We start from the raw sequence: 26,411 nt of genomic DNA on the forward strand, positions 1-26,411 counted from the left end.
GTGTGTGTGTGTGTGAGGGTCTGTGTGAGAATAAGTGAGAGAAAGTGTGTGTGTGAGAGAGTGTGGGTGAGAGGAAGAAGGAGGGAGAGTGCAAGAAAGAGAGAGAGAGTGAGTAAGAAATAGAGAGTAAGAGAAAGAGGGTAAGAGAGAGCGAGAGAGAGAGTGAGTGAGAGAAAGAGAGGGAGAGATAGGGCGTGGAGAAAGAGAGAGAGGGAGTGAGAGAGAGAGAGAAAGAGTGAGATAAATAGAGAGAGGGAGGTGGAGAAAGAGAGAGAGTGAGAGAAAGAGAAAGAGAGAGATGGTGAGTGGGAGAAAGAGAGAGAGAGGGAGTGAGTGAGTGAGAGAAAGAGAGAGAGGGAGACGGAGAGAAAGAGAGGGAGGGAGGTGGAGAAAGAGAGGGAGTGGGTGAGTGAGTGAGAGTGAGAGAAAGAGAGAGAGAGAGATAGATAGGGAGGGATTGAGAGAGAGAAAGAGAGAGAAAGAGAGAGGGAGAGAAAGAGAGAGAGAGGGAGGAGAAGATGTTGTGTCTCCACTGATCCTCAGACTCTCACCGTGAGCTTCATCTTGTTGATGGTGATTTTATCTTTTCTAACTTTAGACTTTGGCTTCAGTGAGTCTTCTCAAGTAACAGAGCCTCCTCCTCTCACTCCCACCTCTCCCTCCGTCCCCGACACGCCGGGAATACTTGGATCGTTGCGCCTGGACTCGTCATCCTGCCACCGCTCGTGCCATGAGAGAGGACCCGGAGCAGGGAGCAGACCTCTCTCACATGTCGGGCCAGCAGATCCCGCACTTCCTGCAGGATGTCATCTTCCACGGGAAGTTCAAGGTACCTGAACGCACCACGACACTTGACTTACGACCTGTTTACGCTGCAGTGGTCTAAGCTGCAGTAAAACTGGTCTCAGCAACATGTGCCGCTTAAAATACCACCCACGAGCGTCAGGATGAAAGTCTCTTCATCCACTGCTTCAATAGAGAAGTAAAGTTGACTGTATTTGTATAAAACCAGTTTAAATACTTGGATTTATGATGTGTTTGTAGATATAATGAACATAACTCACGGTTTTGTTACTCAAACGTTCGTTTTTTGTGTCATTAACGATGTTTTTAGGCACAAAAATACACTTTTTATCAAGTTTTTCCTTAGAGAAGTTGTCATTTGTAATATTAAGATTTTTCTAAACCACTGTTAACATTTTTTACTTCAAGACTTTATTTAATAATTTTCTTCATGATTCATGAAGTTTGTCAGTGTCATGAGAATATATTGATAATATAAGTTAATGTTTCACAAACTTTTAAAGAGTTTTATGTTTAAAAGCTTTGAGTTATTTTTGTTCAATAACTAATAATAATTATTCAATAATTTGTATATTGAACCATGAATGATACACAAACACACACCAAGATAAATTTACACAAACACACACCAACATAATGATACACAAACACACACCAAGATAAATTTACACAAACACACACCAACATAATGATACACAAACACACACCAAGATAAATTTACACAAACACACACCAACATAATGATACACAAACACACACCAAGATACATTTACGCAAACACACACCAACATAATGATACACAAACACACACCAAGATAAATTTACACAAAAACAAACCAACATAATGATACACAAACACACACCAAGATAAAGATACACAAACACACACCAACATAATGATACACAAACACACACCAAGATACATTTACACAAACACACACCAACATAATGATACACAAACGCACACCAACATAATGATACACAAACACACACTAACATAATAATACACAAACACACACCAAGATAAATTTACACAAAAACAAACCAACATAATGATACACAAACACACACCAAGATAAAGATACACAAACACACACCAACATAATGATACACAAACACACACCAAGATAAAGATACACAAACACACACCAACATAATGATACACAAACACACACCAACATAATGATACACAAACACACACCAAGATACATTTACACAAACACACACCAACATAATGATACACAAACACACACCAACATAAATTTACACAAAAACACACCAACATAATGATACACAAACACACACCAAGATAAAGATACACAAACACACACCAACATAATGATACACAAACACACACCAAGATAAAGATACACAAACACACACCAACATAATGATACACAAACACACACCAACATAATGATACACAAACACACACCAAGATAAATGTACACAAACACACACCGACATAATGATACACAAACACACACCAAGATAAAGATACACAAACACACGCCAACATAATGATACACAAACACACACCAAGATAAAGATACACAAACACACACCAACATAACATAATGATACACAAACACACACCAACATAATAATACACACACCAAGATAAAGATACAGAAACACACACTAACATAATGATACACAAACACACCAAGGTAATGGTACACAAAAACACCAACATGATGATACACAAACACAAACCAACATAAAGATACACAAACACACACCAACATAATGATACACAAACCAACATAATGATTCACAAACACACACCAAGATAAAGATACACAAACACACACCAACATAATGATACACAAACACACACCAACATAATGGTACACACACCAACATAATGATACACACACCAACATAATGATACACACACCAACATAATGATACACAAACACACACCAACACAATGATTCACAAACACACACCAACATAAAGATACAAAAACACACAAACATAATGATACACAAACACACACCAACATAATGATTCACAAACACACACCAACATAATGATACAAAAACACACAAACATAATGATACACAAACACACGCCAACATAATGATTCACAAACACACACCAACATAATGATACACACACCAACATAATGATATACACACCAACATAATGATACACACACCAACATAATGATACACACACCAACATAATGATACACAAACACACACCAACATAATGATTCACAAACACACACCAACATAATAATACACAAACACAAACCAACATAATGATTCACAAACCCACACCAACATAAAGATACAAAAACATACAGCAACATAATGATACACAAACACACAACAACATAATAATACAGAAACACACACCAACATAATGATACACACACCAACATAATGATACAAAAACACACCAACATAAAGATACAAAAACACACACCAATTGTATGTAACATTTCTGTATTAAAATGTTGACATATTTGTAAAGAATTTAATTAATTATTAATATTTTTGCCACGGTTTTATCTTCTGAATCAAATGATTCAAAAATAAATGTTGTAAATTCAATAAAATAATGTTGCTATAATAGCAGACAGTAGCAAACGAGTACCGAGCTACTTGATCAAACTTCTGGGTGATCATGGGACTCTTTGATCAAGTAGCTTGGTGGCACTTGAACTGTGGCCCCTGACCTCAGTCTAACCTTTGACCTGACCTTGAATAATTTAGTAGCTCAATCAGACTCTTGTATTTTTACTCTTCTCAGCATGGTGGTGAAAATACAACAAGTTTATTTTATTGTTAATTATTTCATATTTGACTCTTCATGTTAATGAAATTCATAAATGTAATTTGATAAAAATCCCAAAATACAATCAATAATGAATTTTAAATATTTACTGACCTCATGAGGACCTGATGAATACGACTATTGATAACAAGTATTTCTCTTTAAAAAACACTTTGAGCATAAAAAAGTACTGAAACAAAATAAAGCAGATTATTCACAAAAACTACATTTTTCATCATCTCAACTTTTATTTCCAGAAACAAACAAATACAAATACACAAAAGTGAACAAAGCATGAAGTTAAGAAGAAACGTTTAATACAAATGTAAACATGTCGTATAAACCGATTAAAGTTTGCTTTAGAAATTAGATTTTTAAATAAAAGTACAAAAAACACTTACATTTGAACAAACACAAACTTAAAATAAGTAAATAGAAACAAAAATGTACCAATAAATGTATTTTAAAAAATATATAAAGATAAATAACTCTAATGTGACTTTAGCAAAATGAAGCGACAAATCGAGTAATTATAAAAAAAATACTTCAATAAAAATCAATAGAAATTCATTAATTTGATGAAATATTGGGTTCAAAAGTGTTCAACAATGTAATTTATTTATTATTAAAACGTTAATTGACGATTATTAAGCGGATTATTAAAACGTTATTTCTATAAAGTTATAAAAAGAACAAAATTTATAAGAAATTAAAAAAATAAGGAGATTATTGTGGATGTAAACATTGAGCTATAAGAAGACAATACAACTTTTAACATCATCTGTTAAAAATGTACTATAAAAGTTATTATTGTTGACAAACAGCAGCTTCTCTATAAATAGACGCAGGATGTTGAAAGTGCTGCTTCACTCCAGCATATTTTTACAAGCAAAGTTCAAATGTTTTCATCTGCATCTGATTTCCTGGTGACGAGAATAGATGAGAGAATCCTCGGCAGACTTTTAAAAGATAAATCAATCCCACGTTTGAACGGAGGAAGAACAGCAGCTGGAAACACTGTAGAAACACAAGAGACTTCCATGTCAAAAACACAATAAAACAAAAGTCAATTCATGCTTTTGACTTTTAAAGATTGTGTCAGAAATGAAACATGAAAAATAAATGTCAATATTTGAGTTTCCACAGAATTAGTGAAGATTCTACGCTTCAAATATCTCAGTAAATAATCATAATTCCTCTCTTTTATTAATTCAAATTCAATTTAGTTATAATCTGAAAAAATAAACGAGGGAACAAATTGTTTGTTGAAGTCTTGTAGTGACCTTTCAATGGCGCTAGGGGGCAGTGCACAGGCTTTAGCGCATCTTTGCTGTTAGCCACTTAGCTTCATTAGTCAAAATAATGTTTGCTTTACGTTTGTAAACCTGCTTTTAAGGTCATTTTAGTGTAAAAAAAACAAACAACCAACAACTATAAACTCATGTATTATTGTAATTAAAATCAATTCAAGATGTTTTAGAGTTTATTTTTAATTCAAGCTGATTGATAAGTCCTTAACTAGCTATTTAGCAAAAATTAGCACCACTGTTTGTAAAAACTAGCTTTGATTTCCATATTTCTTTACAGAAATAATATTATTTTGGTTGGATTTAGTTTTAAATGCAAATACAAATTAGCATGTTAGCGTTAATTTGGAATTAGCTTGTTGCGTCTCGTTTCTTAGAGTTTTAAGAGTATTAAATGTTTAGGTGTTAAGCATGAAACGAGGAAATATTAACTGGATTTAAATAAATATATTTGAAACTACAAGTTTCAACACAAACTACCGTAACAATGTTAGCACATATTGTGTAGATCACTCGGTTTGTTTTTTAGGCAAAATCATGATCAAATCCTCTTCGTTACCGAGAAGACAATTAAATAAAATGAAAAAATGATTTAACTTGTTATTTGTAATTGTATCTTAACAACTCAGTCATTATTTCTGAAATAAAAAATTCTAAATATAGAATGTCACTAGGAGTATGTACTAGCAAGAATCTGGCGCTACAATCACGATACAGGGACAACGATACGATATATATTGATACTGTAGTAACAATGATATATTTGTAGTATTGCCGAGTACTTGACTCTTGTGTTGTAGTATTTACAGACCACATGACTCTTGACGAAGTCTTAACTGCTTTCATTTGTTTTGAAACCAAAATATTTCCAAACATCAGTTTTAAAAGGGGGCTGTATCCTCTCGTCCTCAGTCATTGCAGAATGTCATTGTTCCTTTAGAACGCAATGGCTGCTGCCATATAGAGGCCGGATGTTTAATCACAACACAAAAGCTGCTGGAGTCGACCGTATCCTCTCGTCCTCAGTCATCGCCTGAATCTCGCTGGATTTCATTCTTCCTCTAGCAGAAGAGGACGCAGTGACTGCTACTATCTAGCGGCCAGAATTTTAATTGCAGCCCAAAAATTAACATGTGCTGGGAATATATACATGTAAATTGTAAATAAAGTAATTTTGTTGTTTTATTTTACACACACTTTATTAAAATCTAAAAAGTAAAATAACGATGAACAAAATAAAATGATTTCAAAGCCAAACATTAACTTAATACAGTTCTGTTGAATATCTCAATATTGTCAACACTAATATACAATACTGCGATATTCAATATACTATCAATCTTTTATTGTAAACCTAGTTGTGTGATTGACAGACTGGGCGGCAAAGCATTATATACACAGTTTAGGTCACCGTTACTAAGGGGGTTGTTGACGACACATATACAATGTTCAAAAGATTAATAAAAGTTGGTTTAAAAGAGTAAAACATCATTTTGTGGATGTATTTTAATGTGGGAACATATAAAGCATGTACTTCTATATCAGTCACAGTGTAGTTTTGTACATGATCTAAGGTGTGTCTGGTGTAAAGTGATCCATGTGTTTCTCCTCAGATCTGAGGCCAGAGGTTATTAGTAGATCCAGTACGAGGTGATCTGGGGAGACCTTGCATGTCGTCGCTCACACTCTATAAACCGCTCCTGTAGAATTTGCACTTCGCTCTGATTGACAGCTGCTCAGTCGCAGCTCTGTTCGCATCCAAATATCAGGAAGTCGTGAAAAAAGGTTTGAAAGAAGGATCGGACTCGACCGCTGGGATCACATTTCAGTGTCAGGACACGTACTAGAGACTCGTGACCCGGGACTGCGAGGTCAGGGAGAGACAGGAAGTCTAGAGTGTGTTTCCTGCTGCTGTTACCAACACCATGTTTATTTCATACTTGTTTTATAAACATCTGGACCGAGTCAACGTTCTAAATCTGGAACGTGTGTGAAGGAAGTTAAGTTGTAATTATTATTATAGTTTATAGTTTCCACACTTTGACCTTTAACATGTTTGACTATAAAAATAGACTCGTGTACGATTTATGTTTGAAATATTGGTTTTATTTAAAAATTATTAATTATAAATGATTATTATTAAGGTTTTGTTCCTGCTCAAGTACATAAATGTGTAAATGTGTTTTACAACTTTACATTATTTTAAATAGTTAATTTCCACAATTAGTCAAGATTAATTGCAGGTTTTCCACGATTAGTCATGATTAATTGTTTTATTTCCACATTTAGCCAATATTAATCGCATGATATCCTTGTTTAGCCATGATTAATTGTATGTTTTCCACGATTCGTCACAATTAATCGCAGGTTTTCTACGATTAGTCATGATTAATTGTATAATTTACACGTTTAGTTGTGATTAATATATGTTTTCAACGATTCATCACAATTAATCGCATGATTTCCTTGATTAGTCATGATTAACCATATGGCCGCTAGATGTCAGTCATTAAGTCCTCCACAGTAACAATAGAATCCCTCGTGATCCTGTTGATGACTGAGGATGAGAGGATACAGTGAGTCCAGCAGCTTTTAAGGACATATTTTGGTTTCAAAACAAATTAAAGCAGTTACAACTTCGTAAAGAGTCATGTGGTCTGTAAATACTACAACACCAGAGTCAAGTACTGGACGATACTACACATACAAAACTTGTTACTACAGTATCAATATCACTATATATCGTATCGTTGACTGTATCATGACACGTATTTAATTGGCAGTTTCTTGCCAGTACAAACTAAAAATCAACTGTAGCTTCTCCACGATTTACCTGATCTATAAAATTATAAAACAAACGCTAACCAAAGCAGGGAACTGTGTTGCGCTCATATAACTGTTATTACGGTAACTTAGTAGTACCGTAGTAGACTCAGTGATGGAAAAAAAGATTCAAATGGTTAAGGCAGAAAATATCAGAGTGCGTATCAGAATATTAACCAACACAACATTTTTTTTAACTAAAATTTAGTTTTTTTTAAGCATTTAACTAAATAAAAAAGTTTTTATATTGAAAATATATTTACAATTTTATTTGTGTATTCTTATGTAGTTTACTTTGGAGCTCAAACTAGACTAACTAAGTTAACGAGTGAGTCTAATAACATTCTTACAATTACGTGTCAAGTTGTCGACAGCTTTTATTGGTCGGCTGGGCGGCAAAGCATCACGGGAGCTCTTCAGGTCACCGTTACTGAGGAGGCTGCACAGGTGTCAAACTGGTCCAGAAGAGGGCCGAGCCAGTGCAGGTTTTGGATCCAACCAGTCAAGCACATTATAGTTGAACCAATCAGGCGTCTAGATACAGTAATTTATTGATTTTCAGTCAGGTGTTGCTTGTTTAAGCCGACACCTGATTCGTTAACTCATGTGGGCTTGACTGGTTGGAACAAAAACCTGCACCATCTCGGCCCTTTTCTGGACCAGTTTGACACCCATGCGAGAACAATAATACTTGTACAAGTTCAAGTGAATGTTGTTAAACAAGTTAAAATGAGTGAAAGTTAAAGTTCCTCCCTCGCGTCCAGCTGCTCAAGGCTCTGACCCCGGACGAGAACACGCGCTGCCAGCACGGCCTCTACTTCCAGGACGGCGTGCGACACGTGGACTACGTCCTCACCTTCCACGTCAAGAAGCACAGTCGCCACCACACACACCTGCACGTGGATGGGGTGCTAGCCCGCAGCCTCCGCCGAGGGCCCTGGAGCCGACACCACCACCACGGGGGGAGGACCAGGGACGCCACGAGTGACGCCACGAAGGACGCCACGAGGGACGCCACGAGGGACGCCACGAGGGACGCCACCACGTCCTCCTCGCCCTCGCCGCCTCACCCCGGGTGTCACGGGGAGACGCTCAGCAACCACGAGGACCAGAGGATGCTCCGGAGGGAGGAGTTCGAGGGGAAGCTGAGAGACGTGGGTCTGGAGCTGGAGATCGACGAGGACGTGAGTTTGAACCAAACATTTGTTGTATTTTTTAAATGTATCATCAGAACACAGTAGTTTTACACACAATACAGACACACAACTTTGTTTTGGTGATGACATTATAGAATGAAAATGATAAAATACAATTAGATTTAATAAACTTAGGTGAAAATATAAAGTAAATTTTGTTTCTATATATAAAACATAACTATATATTAATATATTATTAAATAAATAAATACATATATATATATATATATACATATAAATATAAACATATATATATATATATATATATATATATATATGTAAAGACAATTTGGAAATGGTAGAAATTGATGAAATAAAGTGTTAAAGTTGTACCTAACTGATGATTTTAAAACCTTGTTTTTTTTAAAGTTACGAGTCATAACAGTAGACATTTAAAATAACCAAATCAGATTAGTTTGTTTTTTAAATGAATTACATTATTGTGTTATTATTTAATTTGAAACAATCATTCATATTAAATCAATTAAATAATATAATTTCACAAGTTTTGTTGAATAAATATAACAATAATTATGAAAGTAAAGTTGATACGAATAAATAAAAATTGAGAAACTATTACGAAAACGTTGAGTTCAAACTTGTTAATGTTTTTTCTGCTCAAATACATAGTGTTTTTTAAATGTTTAAAGATAAAAGAAAATAAAAATAATAATAATTGTTAAAATGTCAGTATAATTAGAATTTAAGGCATATTTTTATCTTACTAATTTGAAAATTGAAATACAAAAAATGTATTTTTTTAGCAAGTGATTTTAAAAAACTTCATTATGGAATTTTAAACAATCATTAATACTAAATAAATAATATTATATATTATTATTATTATATAATTACAATGATAATTATTCTAGTAAAACTGTAAAAAAATAAAAAAATAATTAAGAAACTACAAATTGGAGTAATTGTAAAAGATCTAAGTTAATTTTTTATGACTCAATATCCCTTGTGTTGTCTCTGAGTCAAGATGACCCAAAGGCCTGAAATCAAATGTGTTCATGGTATCCCTTGTGTTGTCTCTGGGTCAAGATGAGATAACACAATGTTAAAAAATGATTTTTCAGTTAAGTTATATTTTTATATAAAAAAAACATGGTAGACATGTCAAATAGTCTAATAAAATACTGAAATACCAAAAGAAAAAAAATGTATTAGTGTACTATAACTTCATTATAAAATGTGATACAATTATCTATAATTAATTAGACATTAATGTTGTTCAATAAATATAATGATATAATTATGTAACTAAAATTGATCAAAATAAAAATAAAAAACTCGTGTACGTAAACATTACAACTTAAAAATATAAAAGTGAATAAAATAGAAGTAATAAAAAATATGTTTGCACAAGTAAAGTACAAACTTGTTTTTCAAATACTAAAGTGTGTTTTCAGACGCGTCAGCTCAGGACAAGAAGGAAACGATTACGAGAATTATGACCTGCTGTCACCCGATACTAAGCAGGTGGTCGTAATGTTATGGCAGGAGCGAGGGGTCAAAACAGGGGCAATAAATAGACGACGAGCGTCGGATCGAGCGTCGACATGTTGCCGACTCCATGTGGAACCAGAGCGAGACTCTGGGGTGAACAAAAGAGCCCAGAGTTCATGTTTCAAACGAGGAGGTGATGAGTTCGATTCTCACTCGACTAATGATGATGAGTCGCTTCATTAGCCGCGTCTGAGGCTTTAGACGGCGTTTATTCAGAGACGTGAACATGCACGTGCAACACTTCTGACACCATCTGTCACCATGTGTTTAGTCGCCGTTACGGTTGTGTGTTTGTGTGTTTGTGTGTTGATGGTTGTGCACGAATGAACATGAGCCGACACTTCATGTTGTCGACGACGTGTTTTACATACGGTTTTTAAACACAGGCGGGTAAGAAAATATCAGTTCACTTAAATATTGCGATGTTTTTTTAAACAATACCGATTGATATTCAACTGCAAACTATTCTTATTATATTGTGTTTTTTTTTATATTAGTTCTTTAATGGTTGTGTACAATAATTATCTATTTTTTAATTTGCTATAAAGTTTTATCTATCTATCTTTATTCACGTTGTTTAATTTTTTTTGTGTTGCAATTTAACTTTTTTCACGTTTGAACAGTTGCGATTAAACTTCCAGCCACTAGATGGCAGCATTCATTACGGTCTTCACAGCTAAAGGTACAATGAAATCAAACGAGATCACGGTGATGACTGAGGACAAGAGGATACAGTGACTCCAGCAGCTTTTAAAGCTGATGTTTGGACATATTTTGGTTTGAAAACAAATTAAAGTAGTTACGACTTCGTCACTGTATATCGTATGTAGTATCACTTTATATCGTATGTTGCACCTGTATCGTGATACGTGTCGTATCAACCGATTATTGTCAATACTTAAACAAACCTTGTTTTCACAGTCCAAGATTCCCGGCGTTGGTTTCGTCAAAATCCACGCCCCCTGGAACGTTCTTTGTCGGGAAGCGGAGTTGATGAAGCTGAAGATGCCGACCAAGAGGGTGAGATTATTTTGTTTTTTTTAGACAGCAGGTGGCGCTAATGTCTGCACCAGATGAAAGTTGTGTTTGAACAAAGTTGTTTATATTAAAATGATCGGAAACAAATGTATTTATTCTCAAAAAAAACGATGGTATGTATTAGTGCTGTACAGATAATCAATGAAATACATAACTTAGCTTTCTCCTAGTAGAACAAATATAAGATAAACTGAGGAAGTACTTCTTTTGAGTAAACTCTCTCATGAAAATGATGCTAAATACTGAGTTATCTGCAGTTTTGATTTGGTTGGCTGGGCGGCAAAGCACCATAGGAGATGTTGAGGTTGATTTGGAGAGTGTTGCTGAGCGACACCTCACATGAAGTTTTGTGTTTGCAGTTCAAGTAAATGACTACAAGTAACTCAAAACCCTCAGAGGTATTTTCTTCCCTGGGCGTATGGTCGCCCCTAGTTATTTTTAATTATTATTATTATTGTTCCTGTAGGTTTACTTTGTAAGTTTTTCAAAAAAAGTACATTATTAAACATGAAGATGATCAATAAAACCCAAAGTATATTATTAAACTTGTAATTAATGTTAAAAAATTATCAATAAAACCAAAAGTATTTCATTAAATTTGTGAATAATGTTAACGATATGATCAATAAAACCAAAAGTATTTTATTAAACATGAAAATAACATTAAAAATGATCAATAAAACCAAAAGTATTTCATTAAATTTGTGAAAAATGTTCATAATATGATCAATAAAACCATAAGTATTTTTATTAAACATGAAAATAACGTTAAAAATTATCAATAAAACCAAAATTATTTCATTAAATTTGTGATTAATGTTCATAATATGATCAATAAGACCAAAAGTTTAATTAAAAGTTAAAATAATGTTAAAAAATGATCAATAAAACCAAAAGTATATTGTGAAACTTGTAAATAATGTTCCTAATATGATCCATTAAACCAAAGGTTGAATTAAAAGTGAAAATAATGTTAAAAAATGATCAATAAAACCAAAAGTATATTTTTAAACTTGTAAATAATGTACATTATATGATCAATAAAAACCAAAAGTATATTATTAAACTTGTAAATAATGTACATTATATGATCAATAAAACCAAAAGTATATTATTAAACTTGTAAATAATGTACATTATATGATCAATAAAACCAAAAGTACATTTTCAAACTTGTAAATAATGTTTATCATTTATTAATTCATATCTAATGTGTGAAGTCTGTTAACTCAATGAAGTGTTAAACTGTACGTCAGGGAAATAGTCGCTGTGTTCACCATCATGTGACTCTGTTATGGTTTATTTAAAAAGATCTGAAGGAACAAAGTAACAACTGTTAACATGTGACACTAATAATCCTTGATTTATCCGCGTCACGTGACTTGAAGTTGCTATAAAACCCGTCGTGTTGGAGCGACAGAGACAAACACTGCAAACGGACAGTAAAACATTCGCAGATGAAAGCAAGTGTTGTACAGGTCGTCATGGCGACAGACCTCCATTTTGATGTCCCCGCAGGTGTTCGAGGTGAAGGCGTCCGGTGGCGTCATGGAGAAGATCTGCTCTCTTGTCAACAGAGCTCTGGAGCCGCTGCGTCCTCACGTGGACGAGCGACAACACAAACACATCAAACATCTGTCGCACACCTTCTCCAGAGAGAAGCAGCATCTGTGAGGACACACACGTGTGAAGGTGTGTGTGGTCGTCGAGGTCATCATGGTGTGTGTGTGTGTCGGCAGGTTCGACCTCTCGGACAAGGACTACTTCTTTGACAGCAAGACCAGGAGCTCCATTGTGAGTCTTTTGTTCCTTTGTTGTTTTGTGTTATTGTTTTTATGACGTCTGTGTGTTCAGGTGTTTGAGATTCTCAAGAGAACCAAGTGTAAGGCCAAGTTCAGCATGGGTGAGTCTTCCATCCATTATCTGTCCTTCATGTTCTTCCATCTTCTGTCCGTCATGTTCTTCCATCTTCTGTCCTTCATGTTCTTCCATCTTCTGTCCTTCATGTTCTTCCATCTTCTGTCCTTCATGTTCTTCCATCTTCTGTCCTTCCATCTTCTGTCCTTTATGTTCTTCCATCCTCTGTCCTTCATGTTCTTCCATCTTCTGTCCCTCATGTTCTTCCATCTTCTGTCCTTCATATTCTTCCATCTTCTGTCCTTCATGTTCTTCCATCTTCTGTACTTCATGTTCTTCCATCTTCTGTCCTTCATGTTCTTCCATCTTCTGTCCTTCATGTTCTTCCATTTTCTGTCCTTCATGTTCTTCCATCTTCTGTCCTTCATGTTCTTCCATCTTCTGTACTTGATGTTCTTCCATCTTCTGTCCTTCATGTTCTTCCATCTTCTGTCCTTGATGTTCTTCCATCATCTGTCCTTCATGTTCTTCCATCTTCTGTCCTACATGTACTTCCATCTTCTGTCCTTCATATTCTTCCATCTTCTGTCCTTCATGTTCTTCCATCCATCCCTCCATCTTCTGTCCTTCATGTTCTTCCATCTCCAGTCCTTCATGTTCTTCAATCTTCTGTGCTTCATGTTCTTCCATCTTCTGTCCTTCATGTTCTTCCATCTTCTGTACTTGATGTTCTTCCATCTTCTGTCCTTCATGTTCTTCCATCTTCTGTCCTTGATGTTCTTCCATCATCTGTCCTTCATGTTCTTCCATCTTCTGTCCTTCATGTTCTTCCATCTTCTGTCCTTCATATTCTTCCATCTTCTGTCCTTCATGTTCTTCCATCTTCTGTCCTTCATGTTCTTCCATCTTCTGTCCTTCATGTTCTTCCATCTTCTGTCCTTCATGTTCTTCCATCTTCTGTCCTTGATGTTCTTCCATCTTCTGTACTTGATTTTCTTCCATCTTCTGTCCTTCATGTTCTTCCATCTTCTGTCCTTGATGTTCTTCCATCATCTGTCCTTCATGTTCTTCCATCTTCTGTCCTTCATGTTCTTCCATCTTCTGTCCTTCATATTCTTCCATCTTCTGTCCTTCATGTTCTTCCATCTTCTGTCCTTCATGTTCTTCCATCCATCCCTCCATCTTCTGTCCTTCATGTTCTTCCATCTCCAGTCCATCATGTTCTTCAATCTTCTGTCCTTCATATTCTTCCATCTTCTGTCCTTCATGTTCTTCCATCCATCCCTCCATATTCTGTCCTTCATGTTCTTCAATCTTCTGTGCTTCATGTTCTTCCATCCATCCCCCATCTTCTGTCCTTCATGTTTTCCCATCCATCCCTCCATCATCTGTCGTTCATGTTCTTCCATCCATCCCTCCATCTTCTATCTTTCATGTTCTCATCTTCTGGCTCTGTTCAGGCATCACCAGTCTTCTGGGCAGCGGCGTCTACACAGCAGCGTATCCTCTCCATGATGTGAGTGTGTAGTTCTTACCTTCATCCATGTGATCTCCAGGCTGAATGCTGAACAATAATGTTGAAAACCGAGTGATGAAAGTTTCTGCTCTGACGTTTACTTTGAAGATTCAAGTGAGTCTATGGAAGAAAATCAGTGTCATCATTTATTTTTCGATTAGTTTTTTGACTAATTGAACAAATAATTATTCAAACGTATATTTTGATATTTTAATTCCAATAATTAAAAAAAATAATAATCTGAATTCATTTTCTAAATGTTCTTTTTGTAGTCTCTTTATTACAATACAATAATGTTTTTATAATCATGTCACCAGGCCATACCTTCAGTTCTACATTAATACACCTGCGTCTGTTAATAAAAGATTTAATGTTTAAAATAAAAAAACTGTTTTTGTTTTGTTTGCATTAAATAACAAATTCTAGTTATAGAATTTATTTCTTGTTATTTATTTAGAATTGTTTATAGTGTTTTATTTATTACTTTTACGTTTTATTTATGTTTTTTTTAATTATTATAATTTTTACAACTATTTATTTTTGAAATATAAACTTGATTTAATATTATTTTTAATGTTTTTAATTTACATAACGTATTTTCTAATATACGTATTTACTGCAGAAACAACTAAAATCTCCTACAACCAAAAACACCAAAACAATTGATCAATTAATACCAAAAGAAAACTGAGCATCTTGATCATTCGTCGCGCAGATGATCACGTAACAACATAGAAGACAACATTTTTATATTAAATTAGAAAATATATAAATTAAAAAAAACATTAAATACAAATAATTAATAAAAAAGCATTAATTCGATTATCTTAATAAATAAATCATTTTAAAAAAGACTATTCAATCGATTATTTTTATAAAAAATAATTAAATGCTTCAAAATTTTTATTATTATGTTTTTATGAGTTTCAACATTTAAAAAGTTCAATCATCATCATGGCACTGATTTACTTCCATACAAGTCAAACCAGTTCACGTGACGATGGCGTGTTCTCGTGTCTTCAGGGCGACATCAACGATGAAAGCGCCGAACCCAACGACAGGAAGGTGACGACGAACTCATGACCTTTTTCTTTTGATCTGGTCGAACCTGACGTTGTTGGTCTGCAGCTTCTGTACGAGGAGTGGGCGAACTACAGCGTCTTCTACAAGTACCAGCCCATCGGCCTCGTCCGGTGAGTTGGAGGCACTGGTGGAATTCTCGTTGAACCTCGACTTGATTTCCTCCGTCCAGGAAGTATTTCGGCGAGAAGATCGGCCTGTACTTCGCCTGGTTGGGTCTGTACACGCAGATGCTCATCCCCGCGTCGCTGGTCGGTGTCATCGTCTTCCTGTACGGGTGTGCGACCGTCGACGACAACATCCCGAGGTCAGAGGTCATGTGATCATAGTGAACAGCAAATGTGCATCAGTGACAATATTCACTGGTCGAATGATCTCTTCAAATAATGACATTTAAATCATCTTTTAGAAATGTTGCTTTTTAATCATTGAATTCAATAGTTTATTTATTGAAACTTTGAATTTGTTTGTGTTTTTACTTTTCAAATAGTTGAATATTTAAAAAACGAATCTTTTCAAAAATATTATTAATTATTTTACGAATAGAGTTTGATATTCTTCTAATAAAAACAGTTCTTAATGCAGTTTTTTTTAAATTTTTAGTATTTAATAAAATTACTATGGCAGTAAAAGACTCGATTATTCTTTTATTGTCCCTGTTTTTTAGCACAAATATATGGAAGTACACATGTGACATCAGTATATTGAATAATTTAACATTTTCAAATGTTGAAACTTCTTTACATTTTGTTGTTTTTTTTTTGTTTTTTTGTTTTTTTTTACAAATAATTTAATTATCAACATGTAATATTTACAAAATTAATGAATTTCCTTTTACACATATGGTTGGATATACTTATTACAAAAAATGAAAAAATAAAAATTCTAAATTCTACATTTTTTGAATTGTAGTCTTTTAAATTCAATATAAAATTGTTTGTATAATAGAGTCACTAGACATTACCGATAGATCACCGAACTACTTGATCAAACTTTCAGCCAATCATGCGACATACAGACGATCATGTGACGACGTAGCAGCACCTGTCCGTCAACTAATGATGAGTTCCAAAACAATGATGAGATTTCAGCAATTTTCAACCCTAAATTTTTACATATTGGTGTACATTTAAAAGTTAGTGGCTCAGTGCTCGATTGGATTAGTCTGGTAAGATGACACCAATATAGCAACATTTTTAAATTGAATTTATTAGGCTATACATTAAGAAATATTAACAGTGACAATAGTCACCGTGACCCTGATATAACACAAGGGTTAAAAAAAAACACATTGAAATGTGAACGAGACTCAATCGTGTCTTGTTTTCAGTCTAAAATAGTTATTTTTAGTAAAACTCTGGGGTCTGCTTCGTCTCAGTCTTAGTGTCAAAGTGTCGACGTCAGCGTTTCCTGACACTCGCCAGAAGTTCTTGTCAGGATGAGCAGGAAGAGACGGACGGAGACGAAACACTCGCCAGAAACAAACCATCGCTCGGAAGTTTCGGCTCTTCCTGAGAAACATCACTTTAACTGTGTTTGAAAATATGAGGTTTTTGTAAACGACGGAAACATTAGAATCTTGATCGTGATTTTCACCAAACATTTCACTTTCGAGTCCAGAGCAGGAACTTAAAAAAATACAATCTGGTTCTGAAGTGGTTTTGAAGCGTGAGATCGACTCGACATAAATAGAATAGAATAGAAAATGTTTATTCATCCCCAGAGGGTAAACACACTTTTAATATAATAATAATAATAATAATAATAATTGAATATAATAATAACAAGTGCTTGAGCTGGATCTGATGCTGTGGTGGAGAAATCAAGCGTCTCCACTAGAACACTTCACTTCATGCATTAAATGAACAGATCTTGTTCCTATTGTTGGATTTTATCATTTGAATTTAATCACTTTCAGCCTTTTTTATCAAAATAAAAAAAATAAAAAGTTCAGTTTGATTTTCTAATTTCAATAATACAAAGATAAATGTTCAATATTTCATTAGTTCACAGACTTTTAAATTAAATGTATAAAAATGGTTGGACTATTATACCAACATTTTTATATTGAATTTAAAAAGTTACACGTTTACAAATTTTGAATTAAGAAAATGTATTTTTGAATAATTGAAATTGGAAAATCAAACAGTGATTCATTCATTTTGAAAATTATCAGAATCAGAAAATGTGTGTTGCCAGTGTTGTCAACACAAGACAGATGTTGTGTAGTTGAAATAATTAAATAAATATAAGTGCAAGTGTAATAAAGTCGCAAATAAAATAAAGTATAAATGTAAACAATAAAATAAAACATTACATTTTAATAAATAATTAAAAATCATATTCCTGGTGATTCTTTTTAAGGTGAAATTTTGTGTGTGTGTTCATGTGTGTTCATGTGTGTGTGTTCATGTGTGTTCATGTGTTCACATGTGTTCATGTGTGTTCATGTGTTCAAACGTGTTCATGTGTTCACGTGTGTTCATGTGTGTTCATGTGTGTTCATGTGTGTTCATGTGTGTTCATGTGTTCATGTGTGTTCATGTGTGTTCATGTGTTCATGTGTGTTCATGTGTTCATGTGTGTTCATGTGTTCATGTGTGTTCATGTGTGTTCATGTGTTCATATGTGTTCATGTGTGTTCATGTGTGTTCATGTGTTCATGTGTTCATGTGTTCATGTGTTCATGTGTTCATGTGTTCATGTGTTAATGTGTTCATATGTGTTCATGTGTGTTCATGTGTGTTCATGTGTGTTCATATGTTCATATGTGTTCATATGTGTCCATGTGTGTTCATGTGTTCATGTGTGTTCATGTGTGTTCATGTGTGTTCATGTGTGTTCATGTGTTCATGTGTGTTCATGTGTGTTCATGTGTGTTCATGTGTGTTCATGTGTGTTCATGTGTGTTCATGTGTTCATATGTGTTCATATGTGTTCACGTGTTCATGTGTTCACATGTGTTCATGTGTGTTCATGTGTTCATTAGTTCATGTGTTCATGTGTGTTCATGTGTGTTCATGTGTGTTCATGTGTTCATGTGTGTTCATGTGTGTTCATGTGTTCATTAGTTCATTAGTTAATTAGTTAATTAGTTCATGTGTTCATATGTGTTCATGTGTGTTCATGTGTGTTCATGTGTATTCATGTGTGTTCATGTGTTCATGTGTTCATATGTGTTCATGTGTTCATGTGTTCATTAGTTCATTAGTTCATTAGTTCATGTGTTCATATGTTCATATGTGTTCGTGTGTTCATGTGTTCATTAGTTCATTAGTTAATTAGTTCATGTGTTCATATGTGTTCATGTGTGTTCGTGTGTGTTCATGTGTATTCATGTGTGTTCATGTGTGTTCATGTGTTCATGTGTGTTCATGTGTTCATATGTGTTCATGTGTTCATCTGTTCATGTGTTCACGTGTGTTCATGTGTGTTCATGTGTGTTCATGTGTGTTCATGTGTTCATGTGTGTTCATGTGTTCATGTGTGTTCATGTGTTCATGTGTTCATGTGTTCATGTGTGTTCATGTGTGTTCATGTGTGTTCATGTGTGTTCATGTGTTCATGTGTGTTCATGTGTTAATGTGTTCATATGTGTTCATGTGTGTTCATGTGTGTTCATGTGTGTTCATGTGTTCATATGTGTTCATGTGTTCATGTGTGTTCATGTGTGTTCATGTCTGTTCATGTGTGTTCATGTGTGTTCATGTGTGTTCATGTGTGTTCATGTGTTCATGTGTGTTCATGTGTGTTCATGTCTGTTCATGTGTGTTCATGTGTGTTCATGTGTTCATATGTGTTCATATGTGTTCACGTGTTCATGTGTTCATATGTGTTCATGTGTGTTCATGTGTTCATTAGTTCATTAGTTAATGTGTTCATGTGTGTTCATGTGTGTTCATGTGTGTTCATGTGTTCATGTGTGTTCATGTGTTCATTAGTTCATTAGTTAATTAGTTAATTAGTTCATGTGTTCATATGTGTTCATGTGTGTTCATGTGTGTTCATGTGTATTCATGTGTGTTCATGTGTTCATGTGTTCATATGTGTTCATGTGTTCATTAGTTCATTAGTTCATGTGTTCATATGTGTTCGTGTGTTCATGTGTTCATTAGTTCATTAGTTAATTAGTTCATGTGTTCATATGTGTTCATGTGTGTTCATGTGTGTTCATGTGTATTCATGTGTGTTCATGTGTGTTCATGTGTTCATGTGTTCATGTGTGTTCATGTGTTCATATGTGTTCATGTGTTCATGTGTTCATGTGTTCATGTGTTCATGTGTTCATTAGTTCATTAGTTCATGTGTGTTCATGTGTGTTCATGTGTTCATGTGTTCATGTGTTCATGTGTGTTCATGTGTTAATGTGTTCATATGTGTTCATGTGTGTTCATGTGTGTTCATGTGTGTTCATGTGTGTTCATATGTTCATATGTGTTCATGTGTTCATGTGTGTTCATGTGTGTTCATGTGTGTTCATGTGTGTTCATGTGTGTTCATGTGTGTTCATGTGTTCATGTGTGTTCATGTGTGTTCATGTCTGTTCATGTGTGTTCATGTGTGTTCATGTGTTCATATGTGTTCATATGTGTTCACATGTTCATGTGTTCATATGTGTTCATGTGTGTTCATGTGTTCATTAGTTCATTAGTTCATGTGTTCATGTGTTCATGTGTATTCATGTGTGTTCATGTGTGTTCATGTGTTCATGTGTGTTCATGTGTTCATTAGTTCATTAGTTAATTAGTTAATTAGTTCATGTGTTCATATGTGTTCATGTGTGTTCATGTGTGTTCATGTGTATTCATGTGGGTTCATGTGTTCATGTGTTCATATGTGTTCATGTGTTCATGTGTTCATGTGTTCATTAGTTCATTAGTTCATTAGTTCATGTGTTCATATGTGTTCGTGTGTTCATGTGTTCATTAGTTCATTAGTTCATTAGTTAATTAGTTAATTAGTTCATGTGTTCATGTGTGTTCATGTGTGTTCATGTGTATTCATGTGTGTTCATGTGTGTTCATGTGTTCATGTGTTCATGTGTGTTCATGTGTTCATATGTGTTCATGTGTTCATGTGTTCAAGTATTCATTAGTTCATTAGTTCATGTGTGTTCATGTGTTCATGTGTATTCATGTGTGTTCATGTGTGTTCATGTGTATTCATGTGTGTTCATGTGTTCATTAGTTCATTAGTTCATGTGTTCATATGTGTTCATATGTGTTCATGTGTGTTCATGTGTGTTCATGTGTTCATGTGTTCATGTGTGTTCATGTGTGTTCATGTGTGTTCATGTGTGTTCATGTGTTCATGTGTGTTCATGTGTGTTCATGTCTGTTCATGTGTGTTCATGTGTGTTCATGTGTTCATATGTGTTCATATGTGTTCACATGTTCATGTGTTCATATGTGTTCATGTGTGTTCATTAGTTCATTAGTTCATTAGTTCATGTGTTCATGTGTTCATGTGTGTTCATGTGTGTTCATGTGTGTTCATGTGTGTTCATGTGTGTTCATGTGTTCATGTGTGTTCATGTGTTCATTAGTTCATTAGTTAATTAGTTAATTAGTTCATGTGTTCATATGTGTTCATGTGTGTTCATGTGTGTTCATGTGTATTCATGTGGGTTCATGTGTTCATGTGTTCATATGTGTTCATGTGTTCATGTGTTCATGTGTTCATTAGTTCATTAGTTCATTAGTTCATGTGTTCATATGTGTTCGTGTGTTCATGTGTTCATTAGTTCATTAGTTCATTAGTTAATTAGTTAATTAGTTCATGTGTTCATGTGTGTTCATGTGTGTTCATGTGTATTCATGTGTGTTCATGTGTGTTCATGTGTTCATGTGTTCATGTGTGTTCATGTGTTCATATGTGTTCATGTGTTCATGTGTTCAAGTGTTCATTAGTTCATTAGTTCATGTGTGTTCATGTGTTCATGTGTATTCATGTGTGTTCATGTGTGTTCATGTGTATTCATGTGTGTTCATGTGTTCATTAGTTCATTAGTTCATGTGTTCATATGTGTTCATATGTGTTCATGTGTGTTCATGTGTGTTCATGTGTTCATGTGTTCATGTGTGTTCATGTGTGTTCATGTGTGTTCATGTGTGTTCATGTGTTCATGTGTGTTCATGTGTGTTCATGTGTGTTCATGTGTGTTCATGTGTTCATATGTGTTCATGTGTGTTCATGTGTGTTCATGTGTGTTCATGTGTGTTCATGTGTTCATGTGTGTTCATGTGTGTTCATGTGTTCATGTGTGTTCATGTGTGTTCATGTGTGTTCATGTGTGTTCATGTGTGTTCATGTGTATTCATGTGTGTTCATGTGTGTTCATGTGTATTCATGTGTGTTCATGTGTGTTCATGTGTGTTCATGTGTGTTCATGTGTGTTCATGTGTATTCATGTGTGTTCATGTGTGTCACCAGCGTGGAGATCTGTCATCCCAGGAACAACATCACGATGTGTCCGTCCTGTGACCGCGACTGCAGCTACTGGCCTCTGAGTCTGGCCTGTGGGACGGCGAGAGCGAGTCATTTGTTCGACAACCCAGCGACCGTCTTCTTCTCCATCTTCATGGCTCTGTGGGGTGAACGTCACACACCACACCTGCCGACACACACACACACACACATGTGACAAAGATGCTCGTTTCACTTTCATACAGAAGTAAATCTACAGTTGAATTGAACTTTTAAATGTTGTTGTTTAAATGATTTTTATATTCAAAGGTTGAATTAGTTTTAGTTTTGGAATTATTAAAAAATTAAGAAAATGTTTACAATTCAGGATTTTTAGACAAAGAGTTTAATATTTTTATTGTATAAATTATTTTTATAAATTCAATTTTTTTTTAAAATTATTAGACTTTTAATCAGTCACATGATCGTCTGGGAGTCGCACGATTGGCTGAAAGTTCAATCAGTTCAATTCAGTCTGGTGATAACAATTTTATATTGAAGTTAAAAGACTATAAAGTTGTAAAAAATTGAATTTAGAACATTTATTTTTGTATTATTGGAATAAGAAAATCAAACTTTATGTGTAAAAATAAAATCATCTGGAAAATATTTTAATTTTTTTTACAACATTATAACATTTTTTATTTCACTTTTAAATCAACCTTTATTATTTTTAATTACATTTAATGATTCAATGAAAACAATTAGACCTTTAAATATAACATTTTTAACATTTAATTATTCAAATAAATAATGTCATGCTACGAATTTAAAAATATTGAATTTTGAAAATATATTATATTATTGGAATTAGAATAATTTAACTATCTGTGTAAAAAAGGAAATCTTTTTTTAAATATTCAAACTTTTGACAAATATAATTTTAAAAATAAATAGTTATTTCAATATTTTTATTAAATAAAAGAAAAGGGTGAAAAATATGATTATTTACATAAAAATGTAAAGTTTCCACATGTATTTATACTGTGATGACACTTCTATGGTGAACACGAGTGACTATAGGATGATTGTTGTCCTCGGGTGAAGCCGCCATGTTCATGGAACACTGGAAGAGACGCCAGATGAGGCTCAACTACGAGTGGGACTTGACGGGCTTCGAGGACGAGGAGGTGAGTCTGAGAAATGTTGTAGATGTTCAGACGTGACTAACATCAGCCTCTCGTGTCTCCGTTGATGTGAACAGGCGGCTCTCAAGGTTTGGTCTTTAAACATTACGTCTCTTCTTCTTCTTCTTCTTCTTCTTCTTCTTCTTCTTCTTCTTCTTCTTCTTCACAAGTCTTTTTTCCGCTTCTCGCTGAGACGAGAAAACACGTCACGACAGGAAGTTTGTTCTTGACCTCGTTTGAATAAAGTTCAGACTCATCGTCCAACAAGTGAGAGACTCGTGAGGTCACGAGACGCTACGAGACAAATTTATATATATTTATATGTGTTTATATATGTATACATGTATATATGCCTCATGATACAGGGTCAATGATAGTGTAGTAACACTATTAGTATTGTCGAGTACTTGACTCTGGTGTTGTAGTATTTACAGACCACATGACTCTTGACGAAGTCGTTACTACTTTCCTTTGTTTTCAAACCAAAATATGTCCAAACATCAGCTTTAAAAGCTGCTGGAGTCACTGTATCCTCTCGTCCCCAGTCATCGCCGTGATCTCGCTGGATTTTATTGGTCCTTTAGCTGTGAAGACCGTATTGACTGCTGCCATCTAGTGGCCGGGAGTTTAATCGGAACGCAAATATTTGCATTTTAATTGTTAATTAAAATATAAATCAAATTATTTTATACAATCTTTATTTCAATATGATCTGAAAGCCCGAAGAATATACGTAAATATCGTAAAAAAAAAAGTCGTGACGGCTTTCATTTGTTTTGAAACCAAAATATGTCCAAACAACAAGAATCTACTGTTCCTGTATTCAATAAACTCTCACTCACCTCACGTTCTTCACTCACGTTCTTCACTCACGTCACGTTCTTCACGTTCTTCACTCACGTTCTTCATGTTCTTCACTCACGTTCTTCACTCACGTTCTTCGCGTTCTTCACTCATCTCACGTTCTTCACTCATGTTCTTCACGTTCTTCACTTACCTCACGTTCTTCACTCACGTTCTTCACTCACCTTACGTTCTTCCCTCACGTTCTTCACTCACGTTCTTCACTCACGTTCTTCACTCACGCTCTTCACTCACCTCACGTTCTTCACTCACGTTCTTCACTCACCTCACGTTCTTCACTCACGTTCTTCACTCACCTCACGTTCTTCACTCACCTCACGTTCTTCACTCACGTTCTTCACTCAGGTTCTTCCCTCACCTCACGTTCTTCACTCACCTCACGTTCTTCACTCGTTCTTCCCTCATGTTCTTCACTCACGTTCTTCCCTCATGTTCTTCACTCACGTTCTTCACTCACCTCACGTTCTTCACTCACGTTCCTCACTCACGTTCCTCACTCACGTTCCTCACTCACGTTCTTCACTCACGTTCTTCCCTCATGTTCTTCACTCACGTTCTTCCCTCACGTTCTTCACTCACATTCTTCACTCACCTTCTTCACTCACGTTCTTCACTCACGTTCTTCACTCATGTTCTTCACGTTCTTCACTCACCTCACGTTCTTCACTCACGTTCTTCACTCACGTTCTTCACTCATGTTCTTCACGTTCTTCACTCACCTCACGTTCTTCACTCACGTTCTTCACTCACCTCACTTTCTTCACTCACCTCAACTTCTTCACTCACCTCACGTTCTTCACTCACGTTCTTCACTCACGTTCTTCCCTCATGTTCTTCACTCATGTCTTCACTCACGTTCTTCACTCACCTCACATTCTTCACTCACGTTCTTCACTCATGTTCTTCACTCACGTTCTTCCCTCATGTTCTTCACTCACGTTCTTCACTCACGTTCTTCACTCACGTTCTTCACTCACCTTCTTCACTCACCTTCTTCACTCACCTTCTTCACTCACGTTCTTCACTCACCTCACGTTCTTCACTCACCTTCTTCCCTCACGTTCTTCACTCAAGTTCTTCACTCACGTTCTTCAATCACCTCACGTTCTTCCCTCATGTTCTCCACTCACGTTCTTCCCTCACGTTCTTCCCTCACGTTCTTCACTCAAGTTCTTCACTCACGTTCTTCACTCACATTCTTCACTCACGCTCTAAACATTTGTTCTCACTTGTGCTTGTGTCGCTGCAGGATCATCCCAGAGCCGAGTACGAACTCCAGGTGATGCAAAAGTCTCTGAACAAACATCAAAATTCTCGACATCAGGTAAAAGTCATTGACTTTCTTAAAATCAACAGTTTTGACAGATTTCCACTAGGTGACGCTGTAGGCTTAAAATCATTAATAAAATGATCAAGTTATACTCCAATGTTTTGCAGAGTAATACTATGAAGCCTTGCGGAGTTGTACTAATACTACGTAGAATAAAATGCCTCCTTGAATAGTATTACAAAGCGTCATGGAGTTATCCCACAAAGCCTTGCAGAGTTTACTTCATTGCCTCGAGGAGTAATACTACAGAGCCTCGAGGACTTACGAAGCCTTGTGGAATAATACTATGAAGCCTCACAAAGTAATGCTACGAAACTTTGGGAATGAATACAATAAATCTCTACAAAGCCTCGCAGTGTAGTATTACCAAGTCTGTCAGAGTATAATATGAACCCTCACAGAGCAATACAACGAAGCCGGAATTATACTCTGAAGTTTTGCGTAGTAATACTACGAAGCCTCTCTGACTAAAATACAATGCCTCTCGGAGTAGTATAAGGACGCCTCATGGAGTAATACTATGAAGCCTCGCAGAGTATAATACAATGCCTCCTTGAGTGGTATTGCACTTCAAAGCTTTGCCGAGCATTACTACATAGCCTCGAGGAGTAATACTAAAAAACCTCAAAGAGTAGTATAACGAAGCCTTGTGGAGTAATACAATGAAGTCGTAGATAAAATGTTACTTATTGATACGAAATTATA

At 35.1% G+C, this 26,411-nt stretch overlaps 1 protein-coding gene across 1 annotated transcript in view; it reads left to right on the top strand.

The window, feature by feature from the left end:
• The first annotated feature begins 395 nt into the window (after positions 1–395).
• ano1b (anoctamin 1, calcium activated chloride channel b) overlaps positions 396–26,411 on the top strand; it is a 33,083-nt gene continuing 7,067 nt past the window's right edge. Inside the window, exons 1-13 of the mRNA XM_087797419.1 lie at positions 396–829; positions 8,486–8,905; positions 11,351–11,449; positions 12,986–13,137; positions 13,207–13,261; positions 13,322–13,370; positions 14,785–14,840; positions 15,864–15,905; positions 15,969–16,033; positions 16,093–16,227; positions 22,353–22,513; positions 23,433–23,515; positions 25,626–25,700. Of these exons, the coding sequence (XP_087653545.1) occupies positions 731–829; positions 8,486–8,905; positions 11,351–11,449; positions 12,986–13,137; positions 13,207–13,261; positions 13,322–13,370; positions 14,785–14,840; positions 15,864–15,905; positions 15,969–16,033; positions 16,093–16,227; positions 22,353–22,513; positions 23,433–23,515; positions 25,626–25,700 (1,491 nt within the window). The 5' untranslated portion in view covers positions 396–730. The remainder of the gene's footprint in view (positions 830–8,485; positions 8,906–11,350; positions 11,450–12,985; positions 13,138–13,206; positions 13,262–13,321; positions 13,371–14,784; positions 14,841–15,863; positions 15,906–15,968; positions 16,034–16,092; positions 16,228–22,352; positions 22,514–23,432; positions 23,516–25,625; positions 25,701–26,411) is intronic.

This window comes from Callionymus lyra, chromosome 8, assembly GCF_982586985.1.
Source record: "Callionymus lyra chromosome 8, fCalLyr1.hap1.1, whole genome shotgun sequence".
Lineage (NCBI taxonomy): Eukaryota > Metazoa > Chordata > Actinopteri > Syngnathiformes > Callionymidae > Callionymus > Callionymus lyra.